The sequence below is a fragment of the Chiloscyllium punctatum genome, chromosome 29, assembly GCF_047496795.1.
Source record: "Chiloscyllium punctatum isolate Juve2018m chromosome 29, sChiPun1.3, whole genome shotgun sequence".
In the NCBI taxonomy this organism is placed as follows: Eukaryota; Metazoa; Chordata; class Chondrichthyes; order Orectolobiformes; family Hemiscylliidae; genus Chiloscyllium; species Chiloscyllium punctatum.
The window spans coordinates 68,758,025-68,778,179 of record NC_092767.1 but is presented as its reverse complement, the minus strand read 5'-3'; the positions used below and the strand labels follow the sequence as shown (position 1 = coordinate 68,778,179).

At 45.0% G+C, this 20,155-nt stretch overlaps 1 protein-coding gene across 3 annotated transcripts in view; it reads right to left on the bottom strand.

Moving 5' to 3' along the window:
- LOC140454521 (snake venom vascular endothelial growth factor toxin ICPP-like) overlaps positions 1 to 20,155 on the bottom strand; it is a 44,604-nt gene that overhangs the window by 1,546 nt on the left and 22,903 nt on the right. For 2 of the 3 annotated variants that reach the window (XM_072549329.1, XM_072549331.1), the window contains 5 exons: positions 17,938 to 18,134; positions 14,354 to 14,433; positions 9,910 to 9,939; positions 9,709 to 9,774; positions 4,425 to 7,928 (listed from right to left, as the gene is read on the bottom strand). In XM_072549329.1, the coding sequence (XP_072405430.1) occupies positions 7,889 to 7,928; positions 9,709 to 9,774; positions 9,910 to 9,939; positions 14,354 to 14,433; positions 17,938 to 18,134 (413 nt within the window). In that variant the 3' untranslated portion in view covers positions 4,425 to 7,888. Of the gene's footprint in view, positions 1 to 4,424; positions 7,929 to 9,708; positions 9,775 to 9,909; positions 9,940 to 14,353; positions 14,434 to 17,937; positions 18,135 to 20,155 lie in introns of those variants that run through there. The other variant, XM_072549330.1, reaches the window with a different exon arrangement.

The window sequence follows — 20,155 nt, the reverse complement described above, 5'->3', positions numbered from 1 at the left end:
GAAAGCTAGTGCTTCCAAATAAACCTTTTGGACTATAACCTGGTGTTGTGTGATTTTTAACCAAAGCTAAAGGCCACCCTTGCTCCTCCCAATGGTACCAATGCTCTATGAATCAAAACCCATTTCTTCCACATCAATCCTTGAGCCATGTGTTCATCTCTCTGATTTTAGTTATCTGCTGCCAGTTATCTGCTTGTTGCTCAGGTCATAATCCAAAGATCATTTCCTTTGTGGTAACACTTATTAGTTCAGTCCCTTACTGTTCATATTCCCATAGCAGAACCTCTTTTCTAGTGACAGGCAGGAATTCGAGAGCTTAGAGAGCAGCAGGCTAAAGGTTAAGGATCCAATGATAGGGTTTCAGCTGCTGAGCAGATTACTGCTCCTGCTCTGAAGATAGGGATCACACATATTCCTTCATATTTTAAACATTTGTAATCAACTGTTCAGACTCACCTCTGAAGCAGCTGGTGAAAAATGCGTTGCTGGAAAAGCGCAGCAGGCTAGGCAGCATCCCGGGGGGGGGGGGGGCTCTTGTGTCCGAGGCATCAATTCTCCTGCTCCTTGGAAGCTGCCTGACCTGCTGCGCTTTTCCAGCAACACATTTTTCAGCTCTGATCTCCAGCATCTGCAGTCTTCACTTTCTGAAGCAGCTGGGGCTTGAATGCGGGTCAGTATTCCTCAAGAACCCCTTACACATACACCTTCACTCCCATTCTCATTATTTTCTTTGAGTGCATCAACTCAAACATTTTACCCCCTCCCAACACTAGCTTTAATGCACCTTATAAATGGTTGTAAATGGCTGAGGTTCCAACTTCTATATAAGATGCCCTCTAAATTCAGGTGCATACACAGGCCCTTGATACCTCAGAATCACTGACCGATGATGGTCCAAAGAGGAGGAGGAGTATCTGGGAAGGCACCTGGAAACTTGCCACTGGGAGAAAGCAGAAGCTGGGCGAAAAGGGCAAAAGGAACGTGCTGCCACAGCAATGCCCCAACCACCCCATCCCGTGACCACTAGCTGCTTCAAGTCTAATAGAGTCTGCTGTAGCCACATTAGTCTGTACAGCCACTTTGGGACTCACCCTGAGAGTGACAGAGAGTCATCTTAGTCTGTGAGCAACCATCAATGTTGACGATTCCTTCAGCACAGTCCCTCAGTACAATTTCCACCAATTCCACATCCATGATCCCAGTTGTCGCAAACATGTCACAAAAACAGGAATTGCTGGAAAAGCTCAGCAGGTCTGGCAGCATCTGTGAGGAGAAATCAGAGTTAATGTTTCGGGTCTAGTGAGGATCACTAACTCTTGATTTCTCTGCACAAATGCTGAGCATTTCCACTAACTTCTACTTTTGTTTCTGATTGACAGCATCCACAGTTTTTCTGCTGTCTGTCTCAAACGTGTCTCCTCCTTTCACAGAATGTTCAAGCAGGTAATACATTTGGAAAACCAAACCTGGCCTCCAGGACTCAGCGCTTATGCAAGCTTCTTTTGTAATCCGAAAAAAAAGCTGCTCAACATTTTTGCACTATCACCTTCCCAATGATGCCTTTCAAAATACCCAATTGTTTGAAGCCACATGTATTTATAGAGATCTTGTCAGATAGTTAGAATCCCACTGACTGTTCTGACCATTTATTTTTAAAACACAGTAACAGTACATTGTATTCCTGTCCATTGCTCATTCACTTGGAATTACTTGCTTTGTGGATGACTGATTTTTATTCAACCTAGAGAAACACAGCACAGGAGACCACTTGGTCCATTGTGTCTGGGCTGGTTCTCTGTGAGAACCTCCCCAAACCTTTTTCCCCATTTCCTTGCATTTATTCAACTTTTTAAAATTCTCTCATGGGATGTGGATATGACTGACTGGGCCACTATTTATTGCCCGTCTCTAATTGCCCTTGAAAAGACAGTGGGAAGCTGTCTTCTCAAACCACTGCAGGCCACGTGATGTAGGTAGATATACAATGCCCCTAACGAGGGATTTTTTTTTTAACCCAGAGACAGTGAGAGAACAGAAATATATATCCAAGTCAGGATGGTCTGGGGCTTGGAGAGGAGTTTGCTGCGGGTGGTGTTTCCATGTATCTCCTTCTCTTGTCCTTCTAGGTGGAGATGGTCGCGGGTTTGAAAGGTGCTGTGTAAGAATTTTTAGCAAATTTCTGCAGTGTATCTTGTAAATGGTACACACTGCTGCTGCTGAGTATTGGTGATATGGGGTGGGGGGGAGTGGGGGGAAGGTGAAGAGAAGGGGAGTGTATGTGATGCCAATAAAATCAGCTGCTTTGTCCTGGATGGTGTCAAGCCTCTCCAGTGTTGTTGGAGCGACACTTATCCAGGCAAATGGGGAGCATTCTATCACACTCCTGACTTGTGCCTTGTAGACAGTGTACAGACTTTAGGGAGTCAGCAGGTGAATTACTCACTGCAGGATTTCTCATCTCTGGTCTAATCCATTAATAATTGCATTACCTTCCCACCATCATCTCTGAAAATAGTGCCTCTATTGAACTCCCTTGTGGTCATTTACCTTCACGTGGAACCAGGGAAGGAAGCATGGACAGGTTGGGCCTAAATCTATTGGAGTTAAGAATAAGAGGTGATCTCATTGAAACATAGAAAATCTTGAGAGGATGTTTCCTCTTGTGGGTGAACACTAAAACTAAGAGAAATAATATAAAAAATATCCCTTTTAAGACATCAACAAGGGGAATTGTTTTTATAGGAAAGTGAAGAAGGCATTTGATGATATGCTTGCATTGGTCGGTGCATTGAGTGTAGGAGTTGGGAGGCCATGGTGCAGCTGTACAGGACATTGGGTAGGCCACTATTGGAACACTACATACAATTCTGGTCTCCCTGCTATAGAAAGGATCTAATGAAACTTGCAAAGGTTCAGAAAAGATTTACAAGATTGTTGCCAGGTTGGAGGGTTTGAGCCATAGGGAGAAACTAAATAGGTTGGTGCTGTTTTCCCTGGAGCATCAGAGACCAAGAGGTGACCTTATAGAGGTTTATAAAATCATGAGGGGCTTGGATAGGGTATCTAGGTAAGGTCTTTTCACTGGGGTAGGAGAGTCCAAAAGTAGAGAGCATGGGGCTGTTGGGGGGGGAGGGAACCTAAGGGGCAACCTTTTCACAGAGAGGGTTTATGGAATGAGCTGCCACAGGAAGTGATGGAGGCTGGTATGATTACGACATTTAAAAGACATCTGGATGTGTATACAAATAAGAAGGGCTTAGAGGGATATGGCCAAATACTGGCAAACGGGACTAGATTAATTAAGGATATTAGATCGGCGTGGACAAGTTGGACAGAAGGGTCTGTTTCCACCCTGTATATCTCAGACTCTCACAAGTGTCATTTGGCTGAGGAAGCCTCCTCCCCAGAACATTGGAGAGGCAGGGTCATGGAGTCAGTCATTGGATTTAACCCCAAGGCTGAAATAGATTTTCAACAGACAAAGGAATGAAGAGTCATTGGGTGCAGGCAGGAAAGTGGAGCAAAGGTCCAAAATCTGATCAGCCACGATTCAGTCCTTCCCCTAAGTCCTACGTTCCTTCACACTTTGTGGAAAAAGATCAATGATTCCTCTGTTCTGGCCCAAAAGCATGCTTCAGCCAGAGTCTTACAGCCCAGAAACAGACTCTTCGGTGCAACCGGTCCAAAGCCACACCAGCAAAGCACGTGGTTGCTTTAAAAAGTAGGTTCTCCAATTTTAGAATGTGAAACTTATAGAAACTTGTCCGTCAGCCATCTGATGTCATATCTGAACTTGATTTCCAGCTTACAGCCCCCACAGTTCCTGCACCACCACCATAGCTTACAATGTAAATTGGCTTGGCTCCTGTCAAATGAAGGTAGACTTTTGGTGTAGTGGGTATTTCGGTCTGGTTCAGCACCAGGAGCTCTAGGTTGAAGTCCAACTCCAGGAGCAGTATCAATTTGTAAATCCTTCCAACACCAATGGCAGATGGTGAAAGTGGGAGAGATGCTAGAGATTCCTGGTCAGCTGTGGGCTGAAGAGAGATTGGAGCCATCATTCATAACTCCGGACTCCAGTCATACAGAATTGTAATAGAGCAGGTGGTGGCCATTTGGCTCCCATCAAACCATCATCTGTAAGTATACATTCCCATGTCAACAGTCTCACTTTGGTGGTGGTGGTGGTGGTGGGTGATGGTGATTGGGGTTGGGGTTGTGGCAAGGACATTGGCTGATGGCTGGATTGAATCAGACAGCTCCCAATAACATGGGGTCAACTCTCATTCTGGCTGACTTGCATTTGGAACCTGCCCTTGGCAAACCTTAACATTGGAGGTCAGACTTAACATTAAGCAAAGAACTGAACAGGATTAAGAAGCGCATAATCTTTCTCCTCCAAATTAAAATTAGCAATACACAAATTTTTATTTGGAAAATGCATTTTTATTGCATACATCAGAATAGCTCGACCTTTGCCTTGGGATCTTTGAGAGAATAATATGATAAACGTGAGCAGAATTTGCAAGAAATGCCAATGGTAATCCATACTCAAGGTCAACTGCAAGTGAGGATGCAAAACCTTTTTTTGGAAAGCTAGCAGTTCTTTTACAGTGACTGTACTTTCTCAAGAAAAGGGCTAGAGGGCCCAATGGGAGAGACACATTTGAAGGCTGTTGTGGTGCAGTGGTAGTGTCCTTATCTCTGAGCCAGGAGATCCAGGCTCAAGTGCCACCTGCTGCAGAGGTGTGTCATCACATCAGAGTAGGTTGTTTGGAAAATATCAAACAGCACGAGTTTGGCCTCAGGTGCAGTGTTGTGTCCAGCTTTAGGCACCACACTATAGGAAGGATATGAAGGGACTGGAGAGTGTAGAAGAGCTTTACAACAATGGTTCCAGTGAGGAGGAACTTTGGTTATGAGGACAGATTGGAGAAAAGTTGGGACTGTTTTCCCTAGAGTAGAGAAGACAGATTTGTTTGAGGTTTTCAAAATCAGAAGAATTAAATAGCTGGAATAGGCCATTCAGCCCCTCAAGCCTACACCTCTATTCTACAAGGTCACGACTGATCTGCCCCAGACCTCAACTCCTCTTTTGTGCCAACTCCTCATATCAAGGAGTTGAAGGCTATTTCTATCTAAATCCTCTATACAATCAAGCCTCCACAACTCTCTGGGGTAGAGACTTCCAGACATCATCCATCCTTTAGTAGAAGAAATACCTTTGTATCCCAGTTATCCTGTTAATCTGTAACTACATACCCATAGTTCAAGATTCCCTCACTAGTGGAAACATCTTCTCAATATTTATCTTGTTAAGCCTGCTCAGAATCTTGTATATGTCAACAAAATCATCTCTCATATCTTCTAAACTCTACTGAATAAACACCAAAGTTCTTTAGCTTTTCTTGTAAGTTTGCAGATGACAGTAGAATTGGAGGTGTAGTGGATAGCAATGAAGGTTAGCTCAGGGTACAACAGGATCTTGATCAGATGGGCCAATGGGCCGAGGAGTGGCAAACTGCGTTTTAATTTGGATACGTGTGAAGGGCAAATCAGGGCAGGACGTATACACTTTATGATAAGATGCTGGAGAGTGTTGCTGAACAAAGAGACCTAGGAGTGCAGACTCTCAGTATCTTGAAAGTGGAGTCGCAGGTAAATAAGATAGTGAAAAAGGCATTTGCTATTCTTGCCTTTATTGGTCAGAGCATTGAGTATAGGAGTTGGGAGGTCATGTTGTGGACGACATTGGTTAGGCCACGTTTGGAAGAGTGTGCGCAATTCTGGTCTCTCTCCTATAGGAATTACGTTCCGAAACTTGAAAGGGTTCAGAAAAGATTTACAAGAATGTTGCCAGGGTTGGAGGGTTTGAGCTATAGGGAGAGGCTGAATAGGCGGGGGCTGTTTCCCTGGAGCGTCAGAGGCTGAGGGGTGACCTTTTCAGGGTTTGTAAAATAATGAGGGGCATGGATAGGGTAAACAGACAAGATCTTTTCCCTGGGTTGGGAGGAGTCCAAAACTAGAGGGCATAGGTTTAAGGTGAGGGGGGAAAAGATTTAAAAGGGACCTAAGGGGCAAAGTTTTCATACAGAGGGCATGGAATAAAGTACAAGAACTGGTGGAGGCTGATACAATTGCAACATTTAAAAAGGCATCTGGATGGGGATATGAATAGGAAGGGTTTAGAGGGATAAGGGCCGGGTGCTGGCAAACAGGACTCGATTAATTTAGGATATCTGGTCGGCACGGACGAGTTTGGCTCTGTTTCCGTGCTGTACATCTCTCTGACTGTCACTCCTCCATCCCAGGAATCAGCGTCAGTCTCTTTTAATCTGCCTCCGATGCCAGCGTATGCTTTCTTAAATATGGGGATCAAAACTCAGAGGTCTGGGCAGAGTAAATAGGGAGAAACTGTTCTCACTCTTGAAACAATGGTGAACAAGAGGGCATAAGAGATTTAAAGTAAATAAGCAAAAAAAAGCAATGATGAATATAGTTTTCACTCAAAGCGGTCACAGTCTGGAATGCACTGCCTGATGCTGTGATGGAGGTAGGTTCAGTTGGGCTACTGTCATCAGAAAAAGGAAGAGTTGCAGGATTAGAGGGAAAAGGTGGGAGAATGGCAAGAAGTAAACTGTTTATTCAGAGCTGGTACAGACCAAGAGAGACCTAATGCTAGAATAACTCTGCGACAAATGGCTACAGGTGTCACATTACAGATAATTCTAACCAACCGGTTTAGAAATGTTATGATACGTCTCAGGAGCAGGTGAGACCTGAGCCTAGGCCTTCTGTCTCCCTGGTAGTGTGCCACAGGAGCCTCAGCAGATGTCACAGTATATCCACACAGACAGACCACACACAGGTCAGCACAACTACAACTATAAACCCCAGTAGAAATCAGTGACTAGGGTAATGTGAAAGGATCAGGGGACCCCATGAATCTGCTGCCCAGATTGTTTAAGAGGTGCCTTCTGCAATCATCCATTTGTGACGCACCGCTTTCTGGGATCTTGCTGTGCACTCATTGGCACTTCCTGCAGGGCGGCGGTTACACTTCAATCTCTCACCTCGAAAGCAGCCAGGGAAACAACCTGAAGCTGCGAAAGGTGCTAAAATAAATGGAAGTCCCTTTCTTAGATATAAAAGAGGGGAATTCCAGATCAGTTTAAAAATACAAGACACACGCAGTTCTTCAACTCGTGCTGCTCACGAGGTTTCTGGATTGGAGTTCTAAAACAGATCGTGCTGAGTGGATATTCTGTTAAAAATCACAATTAAAGTAAGTCACTCTTTTACAGTTTCCAGTTAACAGAAGGGAGCAGTGTTCCTTGGTGAAAACGTGGCAGACAGTAGCTCTGACAGAGAGAGACTTTCCAAATCAACAGGGGGCTGGATGCAGGAGATAGGGAGGTACCGTTCCCACTTGCAAAGCGAGAGGTTCAGATTTAAAAGCCAAGTTGGTCGATGAAGCAAAACAGAGGAGAATCTATTTTCTTAAGCAATGTAGAATGCACTGCCTTTAAAAAAAAAGCAGGCTCACTTTCAATTTTCAAAAGGGCGTTTGGATTGATTTAAGAGTAGGAAGAATGTGCAAGGTGACAGGGAGAAGGCAGGAGAACAGCGCTGGGTGAGACGCTCGCTCGGAGAGCCAGTGCAGGATCTGCGGGAGGAATGGCCTCCTCCTGCACTGGGACAATTCAGAGCTTCTCCCTCTCTGCCTCCTTCCCCCCCCCTCAAAAATGAGCAAATTCCGGTTCACTCAGACAGCCACACTAGGAAAGGCAGCCACAGCAACATGAAGCTGCTGCCAATGTTGCACGTCATTGCCACAGCTCCCCATTCAAATGTCTCTCTACGGTTCGGTGATCTCACAATCCAGGCCTCAGACTGCTTGGAGATGCCTCCTACTCATTGAGGGGCATCTGAAAGAGAGACAGAAGAGGAAAATCAGGATTCACTCCACACTGCTCCTGCCCCCCCCCCCCTTCCCAGGTTTCAGTTACAGAGACAACTACGGAGATGGTGGCACAGTAATAATGCCATTAGATGAGTAATATAGAACCACAGGCTAATTTGAGAAAATCTGGTTCGAATCCCACCATTGCAGATGGTGGGATCCAAATTCACAAGAAAAATCCAGAATAAAATGGTAGCCATGTATCTATTAACAATAGTCATAAAAACCCATCAGGTTCACTAATGTCCTGTGGAGATAGAAATCTGCTGTTCTTACCTGGTCTGGCCTACATGTGACTCCAGACCAATGTGCTTAACGATACAATAGCCTTTAGGTAATGAGGGTTGGGAAATAAATGCTGGATGAGCCAATGACACCACATTTCATTAAAGAATTTTTAAAAGTAAAGCTAGCAAGTGATGGTAACCATGACAATGATCATTCATTGTGGTAAAAAGCCTAATGGTTCACTAATGGCTCTCCAGGGAAGGAAATTTACTGTCCTTACTTCACCTTGCCTACACGTGACTCCAGACCCACAGCAATATGGTTGACTCTTGACTACGCTCAAATGGCCTAGCAAGACGCTCAAAGTCAGAGTCATAAAGCATGGAAACAGACCCTTCAATTTAACCAGTCCACGCTGACCGTGTTCACAAACTAGTCCCATCTGGCGGCGCTTGGCCCATATCCCCCCAAACCTTTCCTATTAATGAACTTATCCAAATGTCTTTTAAATTTTGCAACTGTGCCTGCATCCACCACTTTCTCTGGTAAACCATTCCACACATGAACCACCCTCTGAGAAAAAGTTGCCCCTCGTCCTTTTTAAAATCTTTTCCTTTCACCTTAAAAATATGCCCTCTGGTTTTGAACTCCCCCCACAGAAAATACTTTTGCTATTCAACTTGTCCAAGTCCCTTGTGATTTTATAATCTCTACAAAGTCACCCCCTCAACCTCCTATGCACCTGAAGAAAAAAAGTCCCAGTCTTGCCAGACTATTATTCTATCACAAACTCTCCAGTCCTGGCAACATCATGATAAATCCTTTCCAAATACTCTCCAGTTTAATAATATCCTTCTTATAACAGGGCACACAGTGGCCTCACCAAAAGAGGCCTCACCAACGTCCCGTATAACCTCAACATGACATCCCAGCTCCTATACTCAATGAAGGCAAGTGTACCAAACGCCTTCTTAACCACAGCGACACCTACAATCCTGCGAAAGACTATAAAGAAACCCTCAGATTAGTTTCACAGATCGACGCAACATTGAGGGCCGAAGGGTCTGTACTGCGCTGTAATGATCTATGTACTTTAGGGAGACAAAGAATAGGAGGCCATTCAGCCCCTTGAAGAACAGATAGTGGCTGCTTAACTTTCCACCATGTCCCTGAACACCCTCGTGCAATGAAAATCTGGTTCCTATAGTAACCAAAACAATGAGTAACAAGAACAGTACCCCATCACATTAAGCTGTTGGCCTGGGAATAGGCTGTTAAGTGTGCAAGAACTGTGCTCAATGAAGCAGAGTTTCTGACATTCGAACAGCAAATAAAAATGGTCGTAATTTAGGCAATTTAGACAGGAGCAGTTTAAAGACTCTATACAGATATAATCACCCATTTACTGACTGTATCTGGAGACAGCACCTCATGTAGAGCCATGAGTTGCTCCTGGTAACAGAATAAGGTTTGACCTTTCACCTTCAGTATATCATACACAGTGATTATACACTTACTGGTTAAGCTCAGGCATGTCTCCTATCTTTGTCCGTCGCCTCTGACCTTTCCTCTTGTTGTTTCTCCTGGAAAAAAAAACCTCTCTTGAGCAAAAGACACCAAATATTCATGTTATAAATTCTATTTAAAAAATAAACAGTAGTTGCTTCATTCTGGAATCCTGGTGGTAGTCTCTCCAGGAGCAGGAATCCTTCCCCTACCTGTCACTTTTCAACCGCTTCCGTCGCCGTCTGAAGAGAAAGAAAGAAAAAGAAGGAAATTCATGCTGATTATATATTGGCGATGCAGAAAGAGGCCATTTGGCCCATCATCACTATACTGGGACTTATATAAAAAAATTACTCTCACACCCTACTCCTTTTCCAAAAACCCTGAAAATTTTATTTTATTGTTTCATGGGATGTGAGCATGGCTGGCAAGGTCAGCCTTTGTTGCCCATCTTAGTTACCCTTCGACCAAGGGACATGTTGGCCATCCCAGAAGCAGTTCAGAGTCACCACATCGCTGTGGATCTAGAGTCATATGTAGGCCAGACTAGGTAAGGATGCCAGATGTCCTTTTTTAAGGCATTAATCCAGATTAGATTAGATCCTCGACAGTGTGGACACAGGCCCTTTGACCCAACAAGTCCACACCGACCCTCCAAAGAGTAATCCACCCAAACCCATTTCTTTCTGACTAATGCAGAATTTAGCACCACCAATGCACCTGACTTGCACATCTTTGGACTGTGGGAGGAAACCGGAGCACCTGGAGGAAACCCACACAGACACGGGGAGAATGAGCAAACTCCACACAGACAGTTGCCCGAGGCTGGAATCGAACCTGGGTCCCTGGTGCTGTAAGACAGCAGTGCTAACCACTGAGCCACCATGCCAACCCAAACAGATGGGATTTTATAACAATTATAGTTTTGTGTACTGAGGTTGTCACTGTCACTTCTAGATGTGACTTTAGTAAGTGTACGTTAATTTTATTTATTCACTCGTGGGATGTGGGTGTTGCTGGCTGGTCTGACACTAGTTGTCCTTGAGAAGGTGTTGGCAAGCTGCCTTCTTGAGCCACTACAGTCCTTGTGTTGTAGGTCATGAGGGAGGGAATTGCAGGATTTTCACTCAGTGACACTGAAGGAACCTATTTCCAAAGTAGGTTGGTGAGTGGCGTGGAGAGGAACTTGCAGGTGGTGATGTTTCCATGTATTGACTGCCCTTGTCCTTCGAGGTGGAAGTGGCTGGGAGTTTGGAAGAAACTGTCAGAGGATCTTTGGCAAATTCAGAGTGATGACTTCGAACCTATGGAGCTCCAGATGATCCAGTCCAGTGACATTATTATTACATACAGTCTCCCCAAATTGTAGTATTTGTCTAATTTCCTTTAAAAAGTTACTTCTGAATCTGCTTCCAACACCTGAGGCAGTGAAACTCCAGACCAGAACTCTGTGGAAAAATTTTCTAGTGTTGAGGAAGGAGGGGGACCATAGAAGGGCTTGGACAGGCTGGGAGAGTGGGCAAAGAAGTGGCAGATGGATTACAGTGTGGGAAAGTGAGAGGTCATGCATTTTGGTAACAGGAATAGATGTAGACTATTTTCTAAATGGGGAAAGGCTTTGGAAATCTGAAGCACAGAGGGACTTGGCAGTCCTTGTTCAGGATTCTCTTAATGCAGGTTCAGGAAGGCAATGTAACATTAGCATTCATTTCAAGAGAGGTTGAATACAAGAGCAGAGATGTATTGCTGAGGCTGTATAATGCTGTGGTCACTGTATTTAGAATATTGTAAGCAGTTTTTGGCCCTGTATCCAAGGAATGACATGTTGGCATTGGAGGGGACCCAGAAAGGTTTACAAGAATGATCCCAGGGATGAAGGGCTTGTCGTATTAGGAACAGTTGAGGACTCTGGTCTGCACATGGTGTGTAGAAGGATGCCGAGGTGTGGGATCTGATTGAAACTTAGAGAATACTGAGACACCTGGATAGAGTGAACACGGAAAAAATGTTCCCACTAGTAGGAGAGACCGGGACCCATGGGCACAACTTCAATGAAAGGACGACTCTTAGAACTGAGAGGTGGAGGAACTTTTTCAGCCAGAGGGTCGTGAATCTGTGGAACTGATTGCCACAGAAGGCTGTGGAGGTCAAGTCGTTGAGTATACTTAGAGATAGATAGGTTCTTACTGGATCAGTAGGGGGAAATCAAAGGATTATGAGGAGAGGGCAGGAGAATGGGGTTGAGAAACACATCAGCCATGATTGAATGGCAGGGCAGACTCAATATGCCAAAAGGCCTAAATCCACTCTATATTTTATTGTCTTATCTCTCCTCTGCTCCTTTCGTTAATTATTGTAAAATCGGTGTGGTCCGGTTACTGACCCTCTAGCCATTGGAAAAACATTACTCCTTATTGACTCTGATATCACCACCCTTCATGATTTTGACCATCTCAATCAAATTATGTCAACATTCTCTACCCTGACCACATTAATCAAAATCACACGCAACTGGAACCACTTCTAGAAAGTCTTTTCTGTCTCCTTTCCAAGGCCTTTACCCAACCAGAATCTGCCCAGATACAGATTGAACCAAACAGAATGGAGAGATGGGCACAGATTCCAAAATGATTCAAGTTTTATTGCTTTGTCTATGGATAATGCATTAGCCCAAAGCTACTGCAGAGGTCGACATTACAAACTGGGCTCTGTGCTCCTGGGTAGATCAGGGGTAGTCACTGAATCCTGAATTCCTGATGAAGGGGGCTCCTGTCCTAAATGTCGATTTCCCTGCTCCTCGGATGCTGCCTGACCTGCTGTGCATTTCCAGCACCACTCTAATCTTGACTGTAATCTCCAGCATCTGTAGCTCTGCTGTCGAGTGACCACTGTCTGAGAGATGTTAGGAGAGGGCTGGATGGGCCACTGTTATTAGAGAAGGGGAGCATCTATACCCCAGTGTGAATCACTTACCACAGAAGCATCAAGGCCTAGAAAAGTCTGAATGGAATTTGATGGAGTGGACACGAAGAGAATATTTCCTTTTGTCGGGGGTGGGGGGGGGGTGGAAGAGAGAAGAGGGGGCGAAGTATAACTAGAAGCCATCTATATAAGATAGCCCCCAAGAAATCCAATAGGAAAATTCAGACGAAACCATGGAGCGAGGAGAATGTTGGGCTTGCTCCCACAGGGGACCACAGAAGTGAATAGTTTCGACGTGATTCAGGAGAATTAGAGACACAGCGATGAGGGAGAACGGAATAGAGGGATTGACATGGTTCCACATATGGGCGGCTCAGAAAAATCCATGGGAGAGTGAATAATGAGGTAAGTTGGATCTAAAATGGACTCAGTAACAAAGAACAGGGGGTAATTGTTGATGAAATGTTTCTGCGAATGGAAAGCAGTTTCCTGTGGTGTTCCGTAGGACTGAGTATTGGGTCTGTTGCCGTTTATGGTATACATTCATGATTTAAACATGAGGGGCATGATTGGGAGATTTGTAGACAACACAAAAATTGGCCAGGTGGTGGATAGTGACGAGGATAGGTGTTGGGCAAGAAACTGGTGGGTGCCTGGAATTCATTGCCAGTTTGGCAACCAACATCCCATTTGGAAAAAGATCTGCTCCCTAAAGCACTGTAACCTGCAGACCAGGCACTGGAAAGCGGGATGAAAACGGGCGGCTGGTTTAATGAGAACACACAGCCATGATGGGCTGAATGGCCTCTTTCTCTGCCGTAATTTCTATCTGAAAGTTTTAGACAAGGAAAGATTGGAAGACGCTTCAAATATTAAAACTGACATGGACTGATTAGGCCAAATGGCCTGTTCCTGTGCCATATATCATGTGAAAGCCTACATAATCTGTAAGAATACACACATACTGAATAAGCAGTCTATTGAGTTCAGACCCTCCAGATAAATCCACATCCCCTGTGAGAGTCAACATGAAATCTGATGCAGGTCAATTTCAGCCCAAGACTCATCACCTGAGCCAAACTCCAGACTTCCAGCACCTCAACCTGTGACTATTGATGATACAAATATCCCAGCAAGGGATCCAACAATCACTTCCCTAGCTTCCCACAAAGTTCTAGGGTACATCTGATCAGGTCCTGGGGATTTATCTACCTTTACATGTTTCAAGACATCCAGCACCTCCTCCTCTGTAATATCAAGATGTACATTTATCAAGATGTCACATCTATTTACCCACATTCTATATTTTCCATGTCCTTCTCCATAATAAACATAGATGCAAAACACCCATAGTATTTCCCCCATCTCTTGCGGTTCCACACATAGGCTTCTTTGCTTTGAGGGGCCCTATTCTCTTGGCAACGCTCCAGCAGATTGGGCCGAAGGGCCTGTTTCCACACTGAGTAATCTAATCTAAATATACACGGTTTACAAAACTTTTCACGCTAAGGATGGTGCATGTATGGAATGAGCTGCCAGAGGAAGTGGTGGAAGCTGGTACAATTACAACATTTAAAATCCATCTGGATGGGTATATGAATAGGAAGGATTTAGAGGGATATGGGCCAAGTGCTGGCAAATGGGACTAGACGAGGAGTGGATAGCTGGTCGGCATGGATGAGTTGGACCAAAGGGTCTGTTTCCATGCTGTATATCTCTATGATTATGACTCACCGACATTCACAGCTGCTGTGCTCAGTGAAGATCTTCTCCTCTTGGCTAGTCACATGATCCAAAGGTTTCAATTTAATGACCTGGCAAAGATTGATGCAAATTGATTTGCTACCTTAAAAACAACAGGGGAATTATTGCAACATTTCACCCGTGATTAACAACAGTAGAGTGGCTGAGTTAATTGAGTAAGTCACTCAATAAATACTCCAGGAACCTGTTTATTATAATTCTACTGTGTAGAAGCAGGCCATTCAGCCCACTGAATCCATACCGCCCCTCCAAAGGGCATCCCACTCCAGACCCTCTTTCCCATAGCTAACCCACCTAGCCTGCACATCCCTGGAAAGTGTGAGCAATTTAGCACGGTCATTTCATCCTAATCTGCACACCTTTGGATTGTGGGAGGAAACCAGAGCACCTAGAGGAAACCCACACAGACACAGGGAGAATGTCTATGTGGAGTTTGCACAGTCACCAGAGGGTGGAATCAAACCTGGGCCCCTGGTGCTGAGGCACCAGTGCGAACCACTGAGCCACTGTGCTGCCCTTTTTGTGGATGCAAGCATCACCTGCAAAGCCAAGATTTATCGCCCATCCCTAATTGCCCAGAGGGCAATTAAGACTCAACCCCACTCTGTGGGTCTGAAGTCAATGTTGCATAGACAGGAGAAGGCCAATTCCCATCCTCAAATGAATTTTTGTTACAGTCACCAGTGCTGAGATTAGCTTTACATTTCATTAATTTATTAAATTACATTTTATTAATTGAATTTAGATTCCACAAGTTTTGCTGGGATTTAGAAATGCTTAAACTTTGATCACGCAGAATCAGCATGGCCACCAGAAGGGGAAAATCATACCTGACATATTTGATAGGATTCTTTGAAGTGGTGACAAGTGGGACAGATATAAAGGAGAAGCAATGGAAGCAATATATTTAGATTTCCAGAAGGCTTGTGGTAAAGAACCACATGTTAAGCTGCTTAATAAAAGGTAAAAGCCCATGGGGTTGGGAGTGGTACATTAGCATCACTACGGGATTGGGTAACGAATGGAAGACACTGTTGGGCGGCACGGTGGCACAGTGGTTAGCACTGCTGCCTCACAGCGCCTGAGACCCGGGTTCAATTCCCGCCTCAGGCGACTGACTGTGTGGAGTTTGCACGTTGTCTGCGTGGGTTTCCTCCGGGTGCTCCGGTTTCCTCCCACAGTCCAAAGATGTGCAGGTCAGGTGAATTGGCCATGCTAAATTGCCCGCAGTGTTAGGTATGGGGTAAATGTAGGGGTATGGGTGGTTTGCACTTCAGCGGGTCAGTGTGGACTTGTTGGGCCGAAGGGCCTGTTTCCACACTGTAATGTAGTCTAATCTAAACTGTTGAGATAAAGAGGGAGAGTTTTCAGGATGCCAACCTGCAACTAGTGAAGTGCCACAGGGATCAGTGCTGGGGCCACAATTATTTACCGTACATATGCACTAATTGGATGAGAAAGTCAATGTACAATAGCCAGATTGGTTTGCAGATTGTACCAAATTAGGGCCGCACGGTGGCTCACTGGTTAGCATTGTAGCCTCTCAGCGCCAGGGACCCAGGTTCGATTCCAGCCTCAGGTGGCTTTCTCCCAGTGTCTGTGTGGGAGTTCAACAGTTAACAGGGAAGGCAAATGGAATGTCGACTTTTATTTCAAAGGGAATGGAATGGAATATAAAAATAGGGAGGTCTTGCTAAAAATACACAAGGTAAAAGGTTAGACGACACTTAGAATGTAGTTTTAGTCCCCGTATTGAAGAAAAGATTGAAGGCACTGGGAGACAGTTCATTAGAGGCTGACACGAGCTATGGATGGATTTCATCAGGATAGGTTCAAGTTTAAAAGAATGAAAGAAAGAGACAACCTTTAATGAAACCTACAAAGATTCCTAGGGGGCTTGACAGGGTAGATGCAGACAGGTTGTTCCCCTTATGGGAGAACCGAGGACAAGATGGCATCAGCTCAGAAAAAGGGTTGTCCTGAACAACAGGGAATGAGGAGGAATTTCTTCTCGGGGGATAGGAGAAAGTGGGGACTGCAGATGCTGGAGATCAGCATCGAGAGGGTGGTGCTGGAAAAGCACAGCAGGTCAGGCAGCAACGGGGGAGCAAGAGAATCGACATTTTGGGCACAAGCCTCATTCCTGATGAAAGGAATATGCATAAAAGGCATAAGCCCAAAACGTCGATTCTCCTACTCCTTGGATGCAGCCTGATCTGCTGTGCTTTTCCAGCAACACACACTCGTCTTCTCAGGGGATAGTCAAGGACTGGGATGTTAAATATAGTAAAAATCAGTACAGCAGTCAAGGCTTATGGGGAAAGGACTTGAAAGGTTAGCTCTGATTTCTCACCATGGATGCTACCAGACCAGCTGAGTTTTTCAAGCAATTTCTGTTTTTGCTTATGGAGAAAAGAAGGGGCTTAATCGGATCAGCCACGACCTCTTTGAATGGCAGAGACAACCTGATGGGCCAAATGGCCTACATCTGCTCCGATGTCTTATGGAATTTAAACCCATGACCCCACAGCAACAACCTGGGCTTCAGAATGACTGATTTGTTGTCTTTACCATTAATACACCATCTCCCTGCCAAAGTGTAATGAATGGGCAGTGAACTGACTGACACACACAATTCTCCCCTCAATCACATAGATCTTTAAAACGTACCCTTCAACATTGAGGAGGATTCTGACTACTTAGTTCTTGGAAGTCTCGCATCTCATGTCAGAGCTCGTGCAAGAACCTTGTGCTGCTTGAACACTGGTTGTGGCCAAGATTATAGAGTCAGACACAGGAGCAAAGTTTGACAGATACACGTAGGCAGGGATTAGAGGTATACAGACCATGTAAAGACAACAGGTTTTGAGTTTGGAAAAGCATGTGTTGGTGCAGTCTAGGTGGGCCAAAGGGCCTGTTCCTGTGCTGTTCTTTATTCTTTTTGACTCAATATTGGAATACACCCAGGAACTAGAGTGCACATTGAGCCCACAATAGATCCGAATAGCTCCCCCTACCATTCCTTCGTGGATATGCAATTGCTCAACCCAGTTCTGAGCCACACTACCATTGTTGATAACAGTTTACCTGTAGAGCTGCAAATTGCCCTTCTTACATAAGAAGCAGGAGTATGCCATCTGGCCCTTGGAGCCTGCTCCGCCATTCAATAAGATCATGTCTGATCTTATCAATGCCTCAACTCCACTTATTCATCCTCGCACCATAACCTTTCATTCCTTTACTTTTCAGGAAATCTTAACTTTAAAAACATTGAATGAGGAAGCCTCAGCTACTTCACTGGGCGGGGAATTCCACAGATTCACAACCCTCTGGGTGAAGAAGTTCCTTCTCAAATTCAGTCCTAAGTCTGCTCCCCCGTGGCTACGCTCTCTTGTCCTAGTTTCACCCACCAGTGGAAACATCCTCTCTACTTCGGTCTTATTTATTCCCTTCATAATTGAACATGTTTCTATAAGATCCACCCCCCTCATTCTTCAATTCCAATGAATATAGTCCCCAGTCTACTCGGTCTCTCCTCAAACCCAAAACCTTACCTGTATCGTTACATTGTACATCTCCCGTACTGTGCACCGTAATTTCTCATCGCCACAGCAGCCAGCACATCGTAGGAGAGGTACGCAGGAGGGCTTGAAGATATACTCCGCCTCGTTCGGATACTCTCGAGCAACATCCACCAAAACCTCAATGGTCCGACAGTGACTGCGATTCCAAACCTCCTCAAACGGCATCACTGAAGGGAACAAGTGGAACGTCAGCTGTCTGGGAACCATTGGTTTTGAACTCAAACAGGTTATTAGGAAATCGGCCAATGACAGGGTGTTGTTTCTGGATGGACCCCTCACCCGGCAACTGTTTCTGATTCAGACTCAACACTTAGTCAAATTAAATGCACCATTGATTGCAAGGTAACTCTCTTTTAACCCAACGCCCGTCGACCATCTACAAATCAGGAGTGTGATGGAATACTCCCCATTTGCCTGGATGGGTGCAGCTCCAACAACATAAGAAGCGCGAAACCATCCAGGACAAAGCAGCCCACTTGGTTGGCATCACATCGAAAAGTATCCACTCCCTCCATCACCAGCGCTCAGTAGCAGCAGTGTGTGGGGTGTGTTGCTGGAAAAGCACAGCAGGTCAGACAGCATCCAAGCAGGAAAAATCAACATTTTTGGGCAGGAGCGCATTCCTGATGAAGGGCTCTGGCCCAAAACGTCGATATTCCTGCTTCTCGGATGCTGCCTGACCTGCTGTGCTTTTCCAAAAAAAAAAAGCACTCAACTCTGACCACCAGCATCTGCAGACCTCACTGTCTCCTAGCAGCAGTGTGTACAAAACCTACAAGATGCATGGCAGAAACTCAAAGATCCTCAAACAGCACCTTCTGAACCCATGACCCACTTCCATCTAAAAAGGGGAAGGGCAGCAGATACATGGGATCACCACCTCCTGCAACTTCCCCCTGAGCCACACACCACCCTGACTTGGAAATATATCATCTTTCTTCAGTGTCGCTGGGTTGAAACCCTGCAATTCTCTCCATAAGGGCATTAATAGTGTCCCTACATCACAGAGTGCAGAGATTCAGGAGGATAGCTCACTACCACATTCCCAAGGGTGATTAGGGATGGGCACCGAGAAAAAGAATATTTAAAAATTCAAAAAGAAAACGAGTAAGTTTGATTTGATTTATTATTGTCACTTGTATCAAGGTACAGAGAAAGGTTGTGTGTTGTGTGAAGTACAGGCAGATCTTACCATACAAAGTGCATTAGGGTAATAGAACAGAGCGAGGAATATAATGTTATGGCTGTGGAGAAGGTGCACAAAGACCTTCTCAACATTAAATTCTCAAGATCAACATTAAATTAAAAATTTGAGGTGTCCATTCAGAACTCGAGTAACAGTGGAGAAGAAGCTGTTCTTGAATCTGTTAGTACCCCTGTTTAAGCTTTTGTACCTTCTGCCAAATGGAAGAGGTTGGAAGAGATTGTAACTGGGGTTGAAGTGGTCTTTAAATGATGTCAGCTGCTTTTCCAAGGCAGCATGAAGTGTAGATGGAGTCAATGGATGGAAGACTGGCTTGTGTAATGATCTGAGCTATGTTCACAACTCTCTAGTTTCTTATGATCCTGGGCAGATAATTGCAGTACCAAGCCATGATGATCCAGATAGACTGCTGTCTACGGTGAGTTAAGGAGACAAAGCTATGGAATGGTACTAAGTGAGACATTTATTCAGAAAGCTGGTGCAGACAGCATGGGCTGAGTGGACTCATTCTGCACTGAAACAGTTCTGAGATTCTGTAAAAGCTTGAGGTCCCAGGGTCGGAGGGCTTGAGCTACAGGGAGAGGCTGAAAAGGCTGAGGCTGAGGCTGTTTTCCCTGGAACATCGGCGGCTGAGGAATGACTTTATAGAGGTTTATAAAATCATGACAGGCAAAGATAGGGTAAATAGACAAGGTAGTTTCCCAGGGGTTGGGGGCGGGAGGGGGAGGAGGGGTGGGGTGGGTGGTGGTGGTGGTGGTGATGTCCAGAGCTAGAGGACATAGGTTTAGGGTGAGGGGGGAAAGATATAAAACAGACCCAAGGATCAACTTTTTCGACTCAATGGGTGGTACGTGTATGGAATGAGCTGCCAGAGGAAGTGGTGGAGGCTGGTACAATTACAGCATTTAAAAGGCATCTGGATGGGTACATGAATAGGAAGGGTTCAGAGGAATATGGACCAAGTGGTGGCAAATGGGTCCAGAT